At 40.1% G+C, this 21,224-nt stretch overlaps 1 protein-coding gene across 8 annotated transcripts in view; it reads left to right on the top strand.

Moving 5' to 3' along the window:
- Positions 1–21,224, top strand: part of FAM13A (family with sequence similarity 13 member A) — a 161,615-nt gene that overhangs the window by 101,550 nt on the left and 38,841 nt on the right. For all 8 annotated transcript variants that reach the window (XM_072117632.1, XM_072117668.1, XM_072117624.1 and 5 more), the window contains one exon: positions 12,402–12,443. In XM_072117632.1, the coding sequence (XP_071973733.1) occupies positions 12,402–12,443 (42 nt within the window). The remainder of the gene's footprint in view (positions 1–12,401; positions 12,444–21,224) is intronic.

The following is a 21,224-nucleotide window of genomic DNA, read 5'->3' as shown; positions in this document are numbered from 1 at the left end:
ATAAGACTGGCCCCCTCATAAGGTCCTGGAAGGTAGAGCACACACAGACTGGTCGTCATAGACGTTTAAGAACACATGGCCCTCCAGCCATTTTATGGACAGGCATGGCTGCTAATGAGTAGGAATGAACAGGCCAGAACTGCAAGTACATTGCAAAGTTCAACATCCGGCCATGCCGGCAAAGTAGACACAAGAGGGCTTTTAAATGCTATCAGCATTTTAAGGGTTAATACCTGCAAATGGTGCTTGTGGGTTTCTGCAGGAGTTAGTGGTCTCTTGGGGTATCCACTGGACCCAAACTATGTTGATATGGGCTGGCAGGCTATATACTGGGGAATATGGGCTGGCAGGCTATATACTGGGGGATATTGGCTGGCAGGCTATATACTGGGGGATAAGGGCTGGCAGGCTATATACTGGGGGATATTGGCTGGCAGGCTATATACTGGGGGATATTGGCTGGCAGCCTATATACTGGGGGATATTGGCTGGCAGCCTATATACTGGGGGATATTGGCTGGCAGCCTATATACTGGGGGATATGGTCTGGCAGCCTATATACTGGGGGCTATGGGCTGGCAGCCTATATACTATGGGGCAGGGTCTGGCAGGCTGTTTACTAGGGAGGCTGCAACCAATGCATTTCCCACCCTCGGCTTATACTCGAGTCAATAGGTTTTCCCAGGTTTTGGTGGTAAAATTAGGGGCCTCTGCTTATACTTGGGTCGGCTTATACTCGAGTATATACAGGTATATTGGTAAATTACATAATATACTGCCCCAACCCCTGCAAGTTTTACACCACATGCTCCACTTTTTAAAAAGTTGGTGGGAAAGAGGTAATGTTTAGCCTTTCTAGTCTATAGTTGTAAAAGTGGTTGCAAGGTGACTTTTATGTGGACATAAAAAATTATCCACATTTACAGCCCCCCAAGGTAAAAAGAGAGTCGACAAATCGAAAGAAAGCATTTCTGCATTACCATAGTCATTTTATGGCTTATTTCTAACTCCTAGCTGAGCCAGTATGTCATATGACTCTTAAAGCCAATCCAAACATTTATTCTTTTACTATAATTACTCAGCAAATATGTAACTATATTTAAATATTCTGTTGTCAGGCCCAGTGTCAATATAACGACAAGTTAGGAACGTAATGCAAGTCATATATTGATCAGGTTTGAGTGACTGTCATTTGCAAATTGCAGAATTATTGTAACAATCTCAGATATTTCATTGTTCTGCTGTCTAGATGCAAATATATGTACAGGGTTGTGTTCTCAGGCATATTGTTTTTTAGGAAAATACTATATGCTGATGTGGAGGCAGGCTGTGTGTGTAGCATATGGTCATGTTTGTGTGCTGTGAACACATCGTGCTCACTATATAGAATAGCTGTACTAGATATTTCTAGAAGGAACTGGTTACTTCCTTGTCTTAAGTTACAGGAGTGATTTGTACCTAACCCTGGCCGGCTGGTTATACATGTGCTCAGTACATATCGTCATATTTGGTTTTAGACAGAATATGCTCTCATACTGGAAAAAAATATTCCCCCATATGTCCACATTGCAAAAAATATAAACATTTTATAGCCTTTAAAATATGATAATTCAAATCTGCTGTGAATGGTGCTTTCTCCATCCTATACTGCCCATGTGACCATACAGCAGTTTACCAATACATATGGGGTATCTGCATACTCAGGAGAAATTGAACATTAAACTTTGTGGAGCTTTTTGCCATTTATTCCATTGTGAATTTTACATTTTTGGGCCAAAATGAATGTATTGTCCAAAAAAATTTTAAATTGTAAATCCCACCTCCATTTTGTTTTAACCTATATAAAACACCTAAAGGGTTAACAAACCTCTTCAAGACGGTTTCTCATACATTGAAGGGTGTAGTTTCTATTTATGGGTTTTAACCTCTCAAAGTCGCTTAAACTGAGCAGGTTCTTAAAAATAAAGGTTTTGGCAATTTTAATACTTTTTTTTTGCCTAATTTCCATTATTTTTTTCATGATTAAACGAATTGAAAGATATCATCCAATATTCCCACTAAGTTGAAGTACAATTACCTGGATATGTTAAAGCATTTGAAGGTTATAACCACTTATAATAAATAACACAGGGCAGTTTTTTTTGTTTTTTTTTTTAATCGGCCTTGGTCTGAAAGCCCTAAATTGCCTTGGTCCTTAAAGGAGTTGTCCACTTTCAACATATAATTGCTATTATTTGTGTAATAAAAGTTTTACAATTTCCCACTTTCTGTATCAATTCCTCGTGGTTTTCTGGAGCTCTGCTTGCTGTCCTGCTATAAAAAGCTTCTATGTTTACTTTTACTGGATAGAAATCTGCCCATGGTCTTGTGATGGACACACAGGTGCATGAGCCATTATTATCACACATCTCTGCTTACTCTCTCTGATACAAATGGCTGGTACACCTGCCTGTCCATCACAAGACCATGGACAAATTTCTATCCACTGGAAGTAAACATAGATGTTTTACTATAGCGGAAAAGCAAGCGGAAATCTAGATATCCGAGGAATTGATACAGAAAGTATATTTGAAATTGTATAACTTTTCTTAAACCATATCAATTATTTACTGAAAGTGGACAACCCCCTTTAAGGAGTTAATGTCAGTGCTTAATAACTTGCAAACTAATATGTGCAGTTTTCCATCACTTTGCCACTTTGCTATGCAGTTGCCTTAACTATGAGGTTATGAACTTGGGCTATTGCTAAATATTTCTGTTGTACTTTGCCTCGCAGTCATTAAAATTGATTCAAATACCCATAAATAGGTTTACAGCCATATTTGGTCATCAGCAATAAAGACTGCAATAATAATTATTGGCAAAATTATTGTGCACTAGCTTTGCTTTTCCCAGTTTCTCGATTGCATGCTGCTTTTTAAGAACCGCTAACTAGGCAATAATGCCTTAAAAAACATGTCTGAAACTGCCTGGCCTGTCGGTCAATAGGAATATGATGACCGGGCTAAATGTCTATATCCAGTACTCTTATATTTTCCTCACTTAGATTGCACATTGCTTCTAACTTCTTCTGCAAGATGTTGCACAAAATTTAAACTACCAATTCTCAGCAGTAGTATTAGGGGAAGCAGTAGCCTAAAAAAAGAAGGGACCAAGCCAGTACCAAGATTCTTCCTAAATTATTATAGCAGAAATAAGATGGAGCAATTGGGCGAACACTTGTATCCCCCTACCAGTGCTTAAAGAGAACCCGTCATGCAAAATAACCCCCCTAATCTAAATATATTTTCATAAACTGCCATTAGAGAGCATTGCCTCTATCCCTCCATTGTCCCTCTACATGCCTGTAAACTTAAGCAATGAGGTCCTAAAGCTGTATGCAAATGACCTGTGAAATGTCCAATGAAGCATTAGCATATTCAAGCTGTCCAGCTTATTCATGAGCGGGAGGCACAGCCAAACCCCCAGTGCTTGACTGACAGCCTGTATAATGATGTGAGGCTGTATATTGGTGTGCTTCCTGGTGCTGGCGACCCCTGCAAGCCTGTGTGTGCATGTGTGTGTGTATAGGAAAGATACAACAGCTCCAGGCAGCCATGTTATAGCAGAACATGTCAGGTACTTGTGTAGCTGATGTCTGTGTCTCACACATGTTATAGCAGAACATGTCAGGTACTTGTGTAGCTGATGTCTGTTTCTCTGTGTATTAGGAGGATGCAGCATATCAGCAGATACAGAACACACACTAGCAATGCTACACACAGACATGAGCAGGGGGAGGAGAGGGGAGGGGAAACAGGTGTGACATCACTGCCTCTGACCATGTGACCAGCCTCATTTACATAAAAAAGAATAGATGATTTTATAATGATTAATGTATGAAATAACTAGATAAAGGCTGGGATGGAATTCTTGTGAGCTGCTCCAACAGGTAGTAGTGACAGGACAAGTGGCAGAGACCTGATGACAGGTGTCCTTTAAAGGGACACAGGTAAGGTATAAAATGCCCTTTCTAGCATTGATTTTTATATGAATATGGCTTCATTTGCATATGACTATGAAAGAGTGTCTTTTCAGACACATCATATCTCTGCGCTCAGATTGCTGCTCTGTGAGTTACAGAACCAGATATACTGCCGGCAGTTAAAGAAATTGACTGGAACTGGATCTGTATGAAACTCAACATAACACAATCCTGATGTGATCTGGGGTTAACTGCAGACATTTCTTTATGGATGGGTTTTTTTCCAGTGGTAATCCCGCAGTCATAACTAATGAATCAGAAACCAGCCTGGTTGCTGATGTGTATAATGCTCTGATTCTGCCAAAGTCGGGGGCCAAGCCTAACCTTTCCATTGTAAAGACTTATTTCCACCTGATAATCCGCAGAAATAAATGAAAATATAACAGTGTCAATAAATATGGCAGTCAGAATAACTCCCTGTGTAATGTTGATTTGTACTGTTATAAGATGTAGTTGGAGTGGTGCCTACACATGTGTACCATCCCTCCATTCACACGGGGGACTCTAGAAGCACTGCCTTGGGAAAATGTTTCTTTCTTCAAAATAATCATACTTCTTTCCTCTAAAGAAAGCGTCAGAAGCCTTCGTGTAATATTTCATGACTGTCATTTAGATAAGTAGGTCTATTGTGTAATGGATACATTTGCCTGAACTTCCAAAACAGTTCTGGTGCATAATGGGGAACAGTCATCTATGATGAACCTTTCATGAGACAGTATATGTAAATGTATATATAGACAAGTCATCCTTTGCTGTATTACTCTCTTCACTTTGATATGAAAGATACAGTGACCATCTTCCACAGGGTGGTCACTGAGAGCCCAGAAGTAGTTTTCTGTGGCTAATGGTTAAGGTGAAGATATAGTGATATAATCTCAGTTCCAGGAGGGCTGGTAAGGTGAGCCTGTGCACTTCCTGAAATCCATGCCCTGCTAAAGTATGAAATAAGGACAAGCCGTTACATCAGAAAGATGGAGTTCTCCTGATGGGTTCCTACTCCTGGTACATGACTGAGTGCAGCAGCTATGTTGGCATGTCTCTCCTGTGGCCTCTCAGGAATGAGATGTCCGTAAGCCACAGAACACAATCTCTTGAGGAGTCAGAGGCCGGTTCCACATGTCTGATCGAAAACACTACCGGCTGTTCCTCAGAAGGCATGAGTAGTATTCACACTCAGATCTTCTAGAATGTTCCCAGTTCAAGTCTAAGAAATGTCTTTTTATTATTATTTAGCCATCAAGAAGGATACAAGGTAATAGTTCTGCATTAAATCATATTAAAAGGTAAAGCTGCTGGACGAATGGGGGAAGAAAAAACCCTTTTTAATTACATTTTACCATGGGACAGTGTGTTTGTCATATGATCAAACAAGCGGACAATCATCTGTTAGTTTCCATCTCTTGTCTATGATGCTTTCTGTCTGATGATGTGTAGATTTGCTATTTGATTTATAACCCTTCCTATGTGTAATTTCACACAATATAATTCTTTGAGGTATATCTTTACTATGTACAGTAACTGATCTCTACTACAAGGATGTCGCATATCACAAGTGAGTGTAAATGCATGACTGTACAGATTGTATGCTGAACATGACGTGCTATCAGGAACGTAGCGTATGAACTACAAGAGACAAGGCCTAGTGAACTCTGTGTAATGATGACTTTACTGCCTCTTGTTGCTGGGCACTTCCCCATTCATGAGGCTGCACCTAGAGCGGCAGCTATTGGTTCAGCCTGGCTGAATGACAGACCTGACTATATAGCTGCGGATGGGAGTCAGGTTACCAGGAAGGCGGGCAAGGAGAGGGAAGCCTTCTGACAGCTACATTTCCTGATCAACTGCGAGCTGCAGCTGTACATGTATGCAAAAGGAGGGGGACAGGGTGCAGAAATCCAGCAGAGAAGACAGGCTCTGCTGCTGAAGAAGTTTCACTTGATGACAAAGCCTCCACATCCTCATCCCTCCTTTCTTCCATGCACATATTCCTGTTCCGCCCTGTTCTCAGTGGAACAAGGAGAAGGCGGTGTCTGGGCTGGTGAGCAGGAGGCAGTTACTGCAGGGATAGCTGCTGGAGAGCCTGGATACACTGCACTGGCTTCTTCACAGTGTGATGGCCTGTGAACTGATGTCTCTGCAAAGGTATACATCCTTTTCCTTCTCGTATTTTTTTTCTTGAGTACTGGAATACTAACAATATTAACATTGTAATGTTATGTTTAGTGTATTTCCTGTCTTCCTTCTTGTATTGTGTAATTAACACAGAGGACTGCGCTTTAGACTGTTTTAAATGTAGCGTATGGTTATTTTCTCAGCATGTGCATAAAAATTTATGAGCAGATGGCGACTTTACAGTTGATCTAAGTGACAGTAGACATCATGTTATGAATGATGTACACAAGTGTATCACCTCAATGGGATGGATTTTATTGCTTTATTTAATGTAACACATCACACACACACACACACTAATTTAGGAGATGTGAAAATGTGGTATCTCTTTATTTTATAAATGGCATTTGCAGATAAGTGTATACTGCAGACAGGTGTGTGGGGCCACTATGGTGACATTCTGCAGCACTGCTGCCTTCCAGTTGCTAGTTTGCTTTTCATCTTGTTTACTTCCTGTCATATAGCAAAAAATGTGTTGGTGGATCATACAGTGCGGAGAGCGGGAGGTCAGGACGTAAAGCATTACTCTGCAGATTTTTCACTGCTGTGATTCTTGCATGGTGGAGAATAGTAGGTGGGATTTATATGCAAAATTAAAACACTATTCCAACCTGGCTGCACAAAAGCATTTTATTTGCACAATATAAAGTATGTAAGTCCATGCTTTATAAGAAGTAGAAAAGCACTATGGGGTAGGCAAGTATTCTCTATAATGAGGGGCTTACAATCATTATGTTTCTTTCTGTGGATGATTTGTCTGTGCTGATAATTTAACAAATACTATAGCTTTTGCTAGAATGGAAACTGAAAAATAGCTTTCAATGTCACAAAATTAGGTTTCTACCTCTTTATGACCATTATGCGAACAAGGCAATGATGGTAGATGGCACTGATGCTTTTTATTATAGGGGTTTTGGGTTTCAAACGGACCAAGGGCAACAATCTGCATGCACGTTTTTAATGGGTTTCCTCTGGGTACTGCAAAGATGTATCGATGCACTATGGAATATTTTGGCATTATCCAATTAGTAGATATATAAATATATAATTTTTTTTTTTTTTTAATTGGGTTGAGTAGTTTTGATATATCTGCCCATTTAACCATAGTAATCATTTCAGTGTGGTGAATGTGGGGGATTGTATGTTGAGTTATATGATTATAGGACAACATTTTACATTACTCCCCTCTATATTGTTAAAAAAATGGAAGTGTTAACCATATTAAATGAAGACCCCTGAAGTGCTAAGTGGTATCACTGCTTTAGGCAGAAAGAACACATACAGGCAGTCCCCAGATTACATACAAGATAGGGTCTTTAGGTTTATTCTTAAATTGAATTTGTATGCAAGTTGAAACAGGTATATTTTATAATTGTAACTCCAGAAAAAAAATAAAGAATTATTAAAGAATTATCAAAATAATAAATCTGCCCCATTGTGTACAAGTGTTAACATTCACCCCAGCCAGCACATGATGCCCCGGATATACTTGGAAGGTTTGGTCATTTCATGATTTCTACACCAGGTCCTGCCTGAAAAGAGTTCAATGATAACCTGGATCAATAAAATTGACAGTCTATGGCAGTAATGGCGAACCTTTTAGGGACTGAGTGCCAAAACTACAAGCAAAAGCCACATGTTTTTCACAAAGTGCCAACTGCCAATTTAAAGCAACTAAAGTAACTCACAGGTTTCAAACGTATTCGCATCCTGAGGACACCAATACAGTAGAAAGGAGAAATTTGGATTGTTATTGTAGTTTCCCTCTAAGGTCCCTTACAGAATGAATGAAGTCCAGAGAAGGGACAACAATGATAATCCAGCTATGTCAGCACCTCCTTGCTCCTCCTGCACTTCTAGTCACTTTAAAATAGCGCCGAACGTGGCAAGTCCTGGGCTGCCTGTGACTACAGGAGAAGGTATTGAGTCCTCAAAGGTGACCTTTGTGCTGGGTGATGGGTGCCCACAGAGAGGGCTCTGAGTGCCACCTCTGGCACCTGTGCCATAGGTTCGCCACCACTGGTCTATGGCGTTCCCAGCCTACCCTATTTCCTGCCCCTCAATGTCCACTATGCAAAAAGTGGTGTGGGGGGCTACACAATTCCTGGCAGACATGTTTTTCAAAGTCCTGACAACCTCTTTTAGCTAAAGACATTTGAACTTTTGAAAATCCAGTCCGTTTCCAGAGTATTTTAACTTGAAATTCTAGAAAATAATGAAGACATTTAATAAATATATATTTAGCAGAACCCTTAACTTTGCTTTACTAAAGGAAAATGTACTTTAAGTTACAGCAATTGCATATTTTTTTAAAGCATACATTGTTAAAAAAATAATAATAAAAATAGACATACCTTGTTAATTTCCCAGCGCTGTTATTTTTGCCGTTCCACTGTACATCCTGCTTTCATGATATTTTGTCATGGCATTGGTTACTACTGCTAATGACTGGCTGCAGCATTCACATGTATGTTTCTAAGTGAAAAACCACCACATCTTAATTCTTTATTTCTTTATATCATTTTTATTTTTTTCTAACTGAATAAAGTTGTCTGAACAGTTTTCTTCATGCATTACTCCTAAATTATAGTTTATGAGGATCTGTGACATCAGATGCCAATAGACTGTGAAAAATGATGTTAACATCCATTTTTTGTTATGGCCTGTTGAGCTCAGGTTGCCTTTTGTACATTGTTGTGCCTCCTTGCTTATGATCTTGAACACTGGAAGGTCGGCCATATTTGTGATTTTGAATTCTCTTCTTCACAGTTGGGAAAAATATGCTAAAACAATTCTATGTAAATGCTGACGTTGTGAGAAGTACAAAAGTGACAGATTACACCTGCACACGGTGTTAAATTAATATTTAGATTTATTTCACACTTAAATGCATTATCTGGCTAGAAACTGTAAGGCATTGATGTAACATACTACTAGTTCAGTGTCCTATTACTGTACATTGCACAGAACATCAGGTGTTTATCTGTAGACATATGGAGTATTACAGTATTTTTTGTTTTACTTAAAGGGAACTTGTCATGTCATTAACCCATATAAAACTACCAACAGTATCTTTATTGTAGCATTTGTAAGTCTTCCTGATATGCTTTTATCACTTACCACAGTAATAGTAGTGGTAGTACTTGTATTCCTGGCTAGGAGGCAGTCAAGCAGGTGGGGCAGCTCCTTCACTCCCCACTCTCAACGGCTGTTTGGAAACCCAGTCCATGTGCAGTGCACAAGATCTCCGAACAGCCTGGGAATGACTGAGCCGGAGAGTGACATTGGTGAGTGGAGGCAGTACTGGGTAGTGCCAGATGCCGGCAGGTGCTGGTGTAGGCAGAGCACACAGCGGTCAGGTGGTGGGGTAGCTTGACTGCCTCTTAGCCAGGAATTAAAAGCATGTCAGGAACACTTACAAATGCTACAATAAGATACTATGGGTGGTTTTAAAGGGGTTAGTGATGTGACAGGTTCCCTTTAAAGTTCGAACTACTATGTAAGTGTAAAAAAAATGACAAAACAGAATATATCTCTTACTGACCTAGTAACAAGTGTTTTTGCCTGGGAAGAAGTGGATGTGGATTAATAGCATGGGTGGAGATTGTACTATGTGTTCACTGTGTTCCTTCCCTCCAGCATAATGCTTAAACAATGCCAAGTGCATTGACCTTATTCCATCTTATCAAAGGATGGGCATTTCTTTTTATATGTGAAGTATTGATGTCCCCTGAATTGATATGTCCTGTGAATACCTCTTAGGACTTCTTATTTCATCGGGAAGTCCTATGATGGGCAAAGTGAAAGGGATAAAAACAGTACTTTTCTTAGATCCTCTGTATAAATCAATAGGTCAAGTGAACACAAGACATTTTTCAAAGTTTGTTGATGTGGTATGTGTCCTATAATGTCTGGTGAAAACTAGTCAAACTAACACTAGCATATAGAGCATTAAAGTACTGTACTATACAAAGTTATGCTGAACTTAATAAAAAAGGAAAAGAAAAACCTAATAAAATATAGGAGTGTACAGGATATAAGTATAGCAGTAGACAAATGTTAGCCTGGAAAGGTTGTAATAGAGAAGGGATTATAAATGTTATAGAAGAATCAAGTTTTACATATTAAGCTAATAAACCCCTTTATTAAGGGTACAATTGGGCTGCATTCATGCATTGTACTTGAAGCACATTGCAAGCGCAATAGATGAAGCTCCTCCTTGAACACAAAAAGCTTTCTAAAAACGCAAATCACATGTCGTTACATTACCTTGTTGTTCAAAGTGCACATGCGTATGGGGTGAGTTTTACTCAATGCATTAGAAATGAAGACAGATCCCATACTTCTGAAAAATATTGGTACTGCTGCACTCCTGAACTTGTGCATTCATCCATTCCATGGCATAGACCGCTGCGTATGTTGTATCCCTATTGTTGTGTGTGCCATATTGAATGTTGTACTGTTAGCTGCCACGGAGGAACAGGGATTGTGCAGAAATCCCAGGATATGTGTGTGCAGTCATTTCTGCAAGTTTCCAATATTTATACATTAAGGACAATTAATGTGATATTCTGAAACATTGAAATAATTTTAATTGTACATTAATATAGGGCTGGAATATTAATTTTAATTAAAAATAGTGACATGGAAAGCTTATTCCTACCATTAAATCAATTTGCATTTGTTTAAATTGGTTCTTGAAATGTTTTTTTTTTATTTTTGTTTATTTTCTGATGTGTTTAAAAGTTAGGAGCAGACAGCTTGCAGTACGTGTACTCTAAACACTTGTATACGATTCCCTTCTCCGTTACATTCCACAGCTCTATTACCCTAGCAGATGCACAGACTCTTTTTAGATTCCAGGATCGTGAGCTAAAATAACCTGCTGTTAAGCTACACAATGGTCCGTCCCAACTACACATGGTTGTAAAATAACAGTTTATTAGAAGTGTTCTTGGGTCCTATTGTTTGTTATTCATAAGAATTCTCTTATAGACAGGAGATGTGGGTGGTGTATGTGAGAGCAGTTGCTATGACTTATTATTCCATGTCCTGAGCTATAAAAGTGACCTTGGTTGTTTGGTGCCTGCTGTAGAGAACAGCTGCTGTATTCTTAGACCACAACACTTGTGTTATTTAGGCTAGTGATAGCATGGGAATAGCACAGCTCCTGGATACATGCCCATGTGTATGTATGACTTTCTAGTGTTATGTAATGCAGGTCTATTAGAATTGTACTGCTCTTTTGTATCCTCCCGCTGTTTTTCTGTGCTTGGCTTTACATTCATACCCTTATGATCAGAATGCCTTAACAATGACAATGAATCATCTCTTGGATGTTACATGAACTTGTTCTCTTGCGTAACTTCTCATGCCCAGGCATGTGACAATAATTGGGTTTGTGTATTGTGTCTGTACAAATGCATGCCTCATGCTTGTGGGCACTAATATCAATCAATGAAGTGTATACATCTTCTAGTAATCATGTATAGCAATACTGATGTACACACATTGTGAAACAACACCTTAATTCAATATCCTTGTCCAATCACCCCCCCATCACACTTCACTGGGAATACACATGCCCTATGTACATTTCTTTTCCCTTTTGTATAGAGTTAATGGTAGATGGGAAGAGTAGATATCACTAGCGCCCCTGCATCCAGTCATCGGGTTATAATTCTCAAGAATATAATCTCATAAAATCAATTTGTCAAATGTTGGCATCGCGTTGCGGCTGAGGGACTGAGCCTTGGTCAGGCAGCGGTGACATCTACTCTTCCCATCTATCACTGGGTCTTTTAAATCTATATGGATAGCATCTTTTCACAATGGAGCAAACAGCTATAATGTATTACAGGCACTTATTTGGCGCAATAAGGTGAAAGTTAAATCTATCACACTTGATTATACAGCTATGGTTGACTTGCTACACTAGGATAGTGCTCTGCATATTTTTTTCCTTATACTGTCTCTGTTTTGGAGGTTTGGTCCCCAAGCACTTTTCCTGTGTTTTTTCTTTCCATTCTGTGAAATCTGATGCTAGCCAAGCTACTCCACCAGTAGGTGGCATCCTGTGCTTTATGTACACCCTTCTAGGTCATTTAGAACAATTTGTAACTAAAATTCATTTTATACCATGTTTTCTCCCTCTATACCTTCAAGTAAACCATGCAAATATTTGTTTGTTTTTTTGTCTCTACAGCTCTCAAGAAGATGAACGGCCGATGTCTCCTTTCTTTATGAGGTAAGAGTGAAGTGGTTTTTTTTTATAAATGTTATAGTCATAAGAGTAGAAAAATAAAAAAAACACAGAGAACTGGATCTGTCAGATGATTGGTACCCCCCCCCCCCAGCTCACACAGTTCTGTAATGGAGAACATCTGAGTTCTATCATAGTGTCCTCCATATTTATAGGAAGGATGGCATGTACTACTTTTTTCTGTGAAATTTTAGAGTTTGTAAGGCTGGGTTCACATAGCGTTTTTTGCCATATGTTGTAAAGACACGTCAGGAGGATTCCTAGGTATCCTTATACCCCTTGGATGCAGGGGGAGGAGTGTCAATCGGCAGCAGCCAGCGATTGGCTGCTGCCAATGAACAGGGTGTTTCCCCAGTGATATCATTGTCCTAATATGGACAGTGAAATAACTGCGTCATCCCTCCCTCGGCTGGGCTGTGGGGAGAGATGCAATACGCTGTATCCGCTACCCATATCCATCCATTGTGCACACGTCGCTCAGGCAGAGGCTGCAGGATGAAATTACGTAGCTTACTATGTTTATACATCCTGCATATTTTTAATTATGGGAGGTATAGTGGCTAGAAGGAGGCAACAACTATGCCTCCGTCTGCCACTATTTGTCAATGTATACGCTAAGCGTATATGTCGGGTGCTTTCCCAACTTATTCCCAACAATTGGTGTACTGTATACAAAAAACGTGGTTTAACCCCAGCCATACAACTAACCTTTGAGTAGTGTGTCAAAATGTATTAATTTCCCTCTGTGCAAGTCACACCATGTATCAATTCACAATATTGGGTAACAGTCTATCTGCCATATCTAACATGCACATACTAGAAAAGTTCGAATCAAGGTGTGATTTATTGTGGCGATGAACACCGAAACGTCGCCACAATAAATCACACCTTGATTTGAATTTTTCTCAATTGTTGGAGAAAGGAGTTTTTTTTTTTTTTTTTTTTTTTTTTACTGTGCGGACAAATATAGGAAAATTTGACCTAAAGATTGTCTTGTTGGATTCAGACTCTGGACTCAAAGGCATGTGTCCTTCTTCTGCTAACTTTAATACAAGTTGTCTATAGTGACTGGCAGGAGGCTACTATAATTACCGACAAGGAGGGACTCCTTGCATCATATTTCATTATGATGCAAGGAGTCTTGTCCTAAGCACTGTGTGCTGTCTGGCCATTGGATGATCCAATTTTCACAGGTGGAGCATGGTCGTGTAGCGCTGGTATAACTTAGGGATTACCCATTTATCCATGCTGTAGATGAAAATTATTTAGTAAATGTGATTTGCCATTTAGTTTGCTTTTGTATCCTATATGTGCAAAAGTGTAGAACTAACATTTTGTGGTGGTTCTCTAAATCTTGTAATGGATAGTGACCTAACAGGATTAATGCAGTTATGTGAATGACTGATTAACTTTATGTGGGTGCGACCCTTCAGAAATGTGGCTGCTTAGGTATGAGACATAAGATACATGCCCAGCATGTATTCTGATGTCATGAAATGCCTTCTTGTATAACTGCATATAAATGTTATCATTAGTCCTTTATGTAAGGACATTCTCAGATGTAGTTGTCATAGGTGCTCGAAACAGGATACACATCATTGCCGACTCTATTCTCTTTAGTAGATGACATTCAAGGAACCTTGGCTAGCTCTTAAAGGGAACCTGTCATTAAGAGCAGGCACAATAAACCTTACTCACCCTTTCCCCTCCCCCACTGTGCCTTTGTTGAAAAATGCAGTGCAGGCACCCCAGCTTAAATCTGCCTACTTTTATCAGTAAAAGCGCTCCCCAAACTTTTTCTTCCTTTTTTTTTTTTTTTTTTCTCTCTATGCTTGCTCTGCCCACCGGCACTTGGCACTGCTCATCACAGGGTGATAAGATCTGCAGTTTCCTACACATTGCTCGCTGCTAAATACACCATGCAGTGAGAGGGACAGGGAGACTACTTCCTGTTTGCTCAGGCTAAGATTTGAAGAGACTCTGATCTATCAAAAGAAATAGGCGGGGTTCTACTGTCCTTTTTATACACTGGTCCCTAAAACTGTACACAATACTCCATGTGTGGTCTGACCAGTGATTTGTATAAGGCAAAACCCGTCTTCATGAGAATCTATGCCAGGGGTCCCCAAACTACGGCCCGCGGGCCACATGCGGCCCGCGGACCGTTTCTTTGCGGCCCCCATCACATCCGGCCGCGGCCACCGGCAGTCAGGCAGGGGCTTCCCTCCATCCGGACAGGAAGCTCCTGCCCGTCACTGTATAGTGCTCGATGCGGCCGTTTCCGGCCGCTCGAGCACTATTATTGCAGGTGGAGCGATGTGGCCGGAAAACCACCCCGGCGCACATCGCTCTTTGAACCCGCATGCGCGGCCGCGTGATGACGTCATCACGCGGCTGCGCACCTTTTTCTGTCCAACAGCCGCAAGAAGAAAGAAGACGCGGAGGCCAGAGGTAAGTGTAGGATTTTTTATTTTTTTAAAATAAAATTATTGTGCCGGCCAGGGGACCCTAATATATGAAACAATGCATTATAGGAGCAACATAAAAAAAAGGTGGGGGGTATATAAAATCACTAATGGTGGGGGGGACATATAAAACAACCAATAGTGGGGGGTATATAAAATAACTACTGGGGGGGCATATAAAATCACTAATGGTGGGGGGGGGGGACACATATAAAACAACTAATGATGCGGGGGGACATATAAAACAACTAATGGTGGGGGGACATATAATACAACTAATGGTGGGGGGACATATAAAACAACTAATGGTGGGGGGACATATAAAACAACTAATAGTGGGGGGTATATAAAATAACTAATGGTGAGGGGGAACATATAAAACAACTAATGGTGGGGGGGACATATAAAAGAACTAATAGTGGGGGGGTATATAAAATAACTAATGGGGGGGCATATAAAACAACTAATGGTGGGGGGGTATATAAAATAACTAATGGTGGCGGGGGACATATAAAATAATTAATGGTGGGAGACAGTCTGGTAATTAATGGGGCGGGGGCAGCATGGGAAATAATTAATGGAGAGGTGTCCCAGTATATTTAATAATTAATTGACACAATGAATTAATTAATTGGCCAATATATAAAATAGTTCACAAGGGGGTGCAGTATTTTAAATAATTAATTGAGGGGTGGCCCAGTGTATTACGGATGTGGTCAAATGTACCGCTATTTATCCGGCCCTCCAATGGTCTGAGAGGGACAGTGAACGGCCCCCTATGCTAAAAGTTTGGGGACCCCTGATCTATGCCTCTTTTATTTGCCTTAGCAGCAGACTACTGGCATTGATCCATCAGTTTTACCAATAAATTTATCATTTAACACATGAATCTATTTTACATGACCTCAAGGCAAGTTTTTATTCTTGCTGCTATCTGTTTTTTACAGAATTTATTTTTCTCTTTATAATTCTATAATTCCTCATCTCTACCTTCGTGTTTTAGTAACTTAAACGACATCTACCATCCGATTATTGATAGTAGATGGCACTCTTAAGGATGCTCTTTACCTTTAGGGGATGATGGCACTTTCTTTCGTTGGTTCCAGGGCTGCAGAATTCCTGAGAAAACAACTTTATTTTAGATATGTAAATGAGACGGCCTCATGGCTCCATCATTCACTAATTGTTCATGCCCCCTGGGCACTCAATATTCACCGCTCCGTCCCGCCTTGCTCTACGCAGACAGCCGGTGACTTCAGCCGTCTCCCTGCAAATCTTGTGCATGCGTCAGAACTCCTGCTTTGTGCTGCCTGTTACATCACTGCAGCATATGCTGGTGCCATTTACATTATAATGAATGGTCCCTTATGGTAGCCATATGAGGGAGTCCCACGGAAGGGGCTGAGTATGGCTATAGGGAGCGCACGATGAGTGCAGGGATGTGGCTGATTACCTTTACAAGTTCTGTTGAGGTGTGAGTACATGGATGAGGAACGCTACTCAAGTTTTAAAAAACTGCCCTATACTGGGCACAATGCCTAGACCTTTATGCACTTGTCACTATTGGAGATGATTAAATGTCACCTTTTGGGTTATTCATTGTATTTTTTTTGTGATTTATATTTTGCTTTTTGTCAATATGCGGAAGGAAGATAAACTTCTCCAAATGAGTTTACGTTGTCTTATTAACATACTGTGTACACTGCTGCCAGATAGGTTTTGAGGAGCATGGTTTGTTTCTAGTCTTTATCGTTTTTGGCCACTCACGTAGGGTTTGGTTAATAATTTCCAAAGATGATTTGGCTCGTTTCTATCGTTCTTGTTTACCAATGCCACTGTTCTTTGTTTTTTTTATTTAATGAAGCCTCATATTACAGGTCAATTACTATGTTGTATAAAAGTAGGGATCTACATTTATAATACAGCGGGACCCTTTACATTCTAGTAAATCTATGGTACTGTAATTATTCATGTGCACTGCTTTTAACAACAAAAGTATTGGAAAACCTGAAAGCCCTTTTTAACACTGTTTTATGTTTTTGTTTTGAAGAGGCAATCTAGTTATTATGGAAAACACTTTATTTTCAAGTCCTGTTTGTATTAGGCATGGTTGAATAGCAGTTGCCTGATTTGCAACTGCTTCTAGAGGAAAGTATCGAGGGATTCTGTATGTATAGACTTGATGTTTTCTGAAATTTTTGAAAAAAAGACACTCCCCCTGATAAAAATTTGTAGATCGTTTGGAGCTAGCCATAATCTGTATAAGAAACCAAGGGTGTTACTAGGGCTCTATAGCAGACTTATGAATGATGCCCTCCTTCCTCCTTAAGAAATATATATATATGTGTGTACACTCACACATGTGAGTTACAATCACTTACATTTATACACTCGTATATACACACATTTACATACTTACATATACATACAGCATATACACACATATACATATAGTATACTTTATAGTATATATCTTTCTAGATTTGTCTCTTGTTTACCTATCTACTTCCTATCTATTCATCTATCAATCAATCAGTCTTTTATTTCTTCTACTTTATCTATATATCATAAATCTATCTATATATAATCTGCTTTATATTTATGCATCTATAAATATATCTATAAACCTATATCATTTTAAAAATGATATATCTTCTATCATGAATTTACTGATCATCTGTCTATCTACTATGAAATTCTCCTGCAGTCCCATATTACACATTGCCTTACCATACTACTGTTTGTAAACTACAAAGTGTTTTATTGTCACTGCTGAAGGGAGCAATGTTATTGAATGTGACTCTTCATAAAATAGTTTTATTTTGAGGCCCCATTTTTAGCTTTGCCAGGACCCCACTTTGTCTAAAACTGGCCCTGGCCCCTTAGCACCTGCAGTGGCTGCTACCCCTTTAGTCACGGCCCTGGAAGTTTTCAACAGCAAGTTTCCCAGAAGAGAAATTAAAGCAGGCCTGCGGCAATTTTGGAGCATCTTTTCTTACATTCTTTGATGTTTCTTTCCCTTGTTATTTAGAGTAAACATATCAACAAATGGCAGTTACTGCTCTGCTCCCTCACCTCGTGTCTCCATCTACCCTCCCACATAGATTGTGAGCCTTCACGGGCAGGGTCCTCTTCCCGCTTTTCTATTGATCACTGAAGTTTTGTAGTTGTACTTGTATTTGTTCTTAATGTATTACATGTGAACCTCTTATGATTGTACAGCCCCATGGAATTAATGGTGCTCTATAAATAAATAATGATAATACTATCAGTTGGTGCATACCGACACTGCCTCACTAATGCTGATTGTACCAGGCAGTGTCCCTACACATTAGTAATGCAAGTATAGGTGACCCGGTTTAAGAGGCTTTTTTCTGCTTCTTGTACATTACTAAATCAGTATTCGCTAATGATATTTTATGTGGTTCAGAAAGGACAGGTAAGATGCAGAATACAGTAGAGGCACATTTTCTGTGAAGGCACATGTAGTTTTATTAATGGTGAATTATTAATCAGGAATGAGGCTCTTCCATTGTAATAATGTGTCTCATTAGGTCTAACGACCTTTTGGCTCCAAAATGAATAAGTGTTTGGAAAATGTTTAACTTTTAGAAGGTTATGGTAAAAGGAACCTTATAAAATGCATTTGGGTATTTTCCTATATCTATTAGAATACAATGTGTTCTAATACTACTAAAGCTCATAATTAGGCTTATTCCACAGCAATGTATGACTTAGGGTTAAATATGTACTGTGTTGAGTCTTTTTGTTACACATTATAAAAGTTAAAATGCCTTTTCGGAGGTTTATCTGGGGAGGAGGTTCTAGTCGCATTAGCTTTTCTGTGCTGTCCCGTACAAAAGCTAGGGGGGGGAGGGTGGGACTCCCTGATCCACGACTATATCATACAGCAGCCATCGTCCAGCGGCTGGTAGACTGGACCTACAATACAGAGACTAAACAGTGGGCCCGGCTGGAACGCGACTTGGTATCCCCTATGCTACGCTACCTTCCCTGGATCCCCGTTAATTCTAGGCCGCCGGACCTCGCTCACTCACAATTCTCCCCATAATTCTTCTTCACGTGGGACGGACTGTTGAGCAAGAATACATTACTCAGGATGGGGGGCCCTTTGACTCCTCTATTTCATAATCCTGCATTCCCACCTGGCGTGGGTAGACAGCGATTCCTCTGTTGGGAGGCTTCTTCTGACACCTGTCTGGGCCAGATTGTGGTTGATGGGACCATCCCCACTATGGAGACCATGAGGGCCTCCCACCCTGATATTTCACTATCATGGCTAGAACCATAGACAACTAGCATCTTACATAACAGCTGACCCTCATCGTACTGCGTTCGGGTCGTCTCCCACGGCCCTAGAAGCATTGTTCAGACTGTCCTCCCCACCAGCTCATGCTCTTTCAACCATATATGGCCTGTTGCTGGAGGATGCCACTCCAGGTAGGCCAAATTACATTGGAGCATGGGAGACAGCTCTCTCTATAGAACTAACAGACGAGGAACTGGATAAGGCCTTTCTATTCTCGCACAAAATGCCACTTCCCTGTAGTGCTCAGGAAAAGAACTATAAAATACTCTCCAGGTGGTACAGATGTCCCTCATGGCTTCATAGAATTTTCCCCGAGGTTTCAGACGTGTGCTGGCGATGCGGTGCGGAAGTGGGTACTTTGCTCCATATATGGTGGAGCTGTCCGATCCTCCAGCCGTTCTGGAATAAAGTCTTTGACGTCTACCATCAGGTTACTGGTAAAAGTGCTACTCCCTCTCCTCAGTTAGCTTTATTATCGATTATACCCGGTACTATCTCTACCATCAAGAAGGGCCTCCTTCGTCACTTTTTAACCGCAGCTTGTACAGTAATTCCCAGACATTGGAAGAGCCCACATCCTCCCACAATAGTTGAATGGATCCAAGAGCTTGGGTTTATTCGTAGAATGGAGGAGTTGGTAGCTAATGACTCAGCAGATCCGGGCAAGGCGAACACAGCCTGGATCCCATGGGATACATTCTCGAATTCTCAGGAACTTCACGATCTTCTATCATAAGCAGGCACATGCCACAGCCCTCCCCTATTCGCTGGAACCCGGTCTTACAGGTCCTCCACCCCTTGTACGTATCCCCTCCTTTTCACACTCCTTTCCCCCCCCCCCCTCTCCTTCTCGTTTCCTTTTTTCTCCTATTATATGTATATGTTTGTTAGTTTATATCCCCTTTTTCTTTATGCGGCCATGTTGGCCATATTGTAATAGTTATTCTGTACAAGACAGCACCTTGGGGCTTCTTATTCAATGTAATACAAATTAGTTCCAACCCCTAATTTACAATTTACCATGACCAAATGTTCTCAACATTTTTGATCCTGCGTGATCTGCCTTGTACAGTCATTTTCTCATTGTATTGTACTGTTATATATTTTGTCTTGTCTAATAAACGTTGATTATACATAAAAGTTAAAATGCAACTTTGCTTATGTGGATGTTCTTATTTTACTGATAAACTGCAAATGCCATTGGTCAAAGACAGAAAAAAAATCTACAAACTCTACCCCATAGATTTTGAATGTCGATTATTTTTAGGATGTACAAATCTGCTCTGGGGAAGAAAAGTTGGCAATACACATGCAACTGTTTACCCAAAAGCTCCTTACCCAATGCTACCATGCAGTGTTTATTGCAGATGGTGTGGGGATCATTCCATGCTTAGAGAACTGTCTAGATTCAAGGGAGTCAAGGAAAATAGCAGTTATGGTCAATGGTATCTTATGTGTTATCTCTGTGATAAATTTTATGTTTGCCTTGCATATCAACTGACAGCTTTTCCTTCTGACCTTCATATACACATGTAATCTGTCTTCATCCTTGGATTCATGTATTCTTATTGGGGAGAGAGTAATAAGCTGGGAAACTAATATCAGCCTAAATACACATTAGTTGGTCAGGCTGTCTTGCCAGTCTGAGACGATGTTAACATGATCCAAACAAAATGTTAACACATTGTAAACACTCTGTGCATCATATATCAATATAAAGCACAGAGTTCAGTCCCCAGCAGAATGATTAGTCCGTGGCGCAGCACTTCTCACATCCGTGATAACGAACTAATGTGACACTGGCCTAATTAAAGCTTACAATGAAGCGCTATGCTAATGTAGTTAAAAGCAACAATGCTCGCAAGATAGTGTTATTGTTAAACCATAAAAAGTGACTTGCCCTTGTATGAATACAAATTGCCGGACACGAGAAGGGTTTTTCTTCATAACATAGCATAAATGCAACACAAT

Source organism: Engystomops pustulosus, chromosome 1, assembly GCF_040894005.1.
Source record: "Engystomops pustulosus chromosome 1, aEngPut4.maternal, whole genome shotgun sequence".
Taxonomy (NCBI): Eukaryota; Metazoa; Chordata; class Amphibia; order Anura; family Leptodactylidae; genus Engystomops; species Engystomops pustulosus.
The sequence above is the reverse complement of the archived record's forward strand: the minus strand, read 5'-3'. Positions and strand labels throughout refer to the sequence as shown.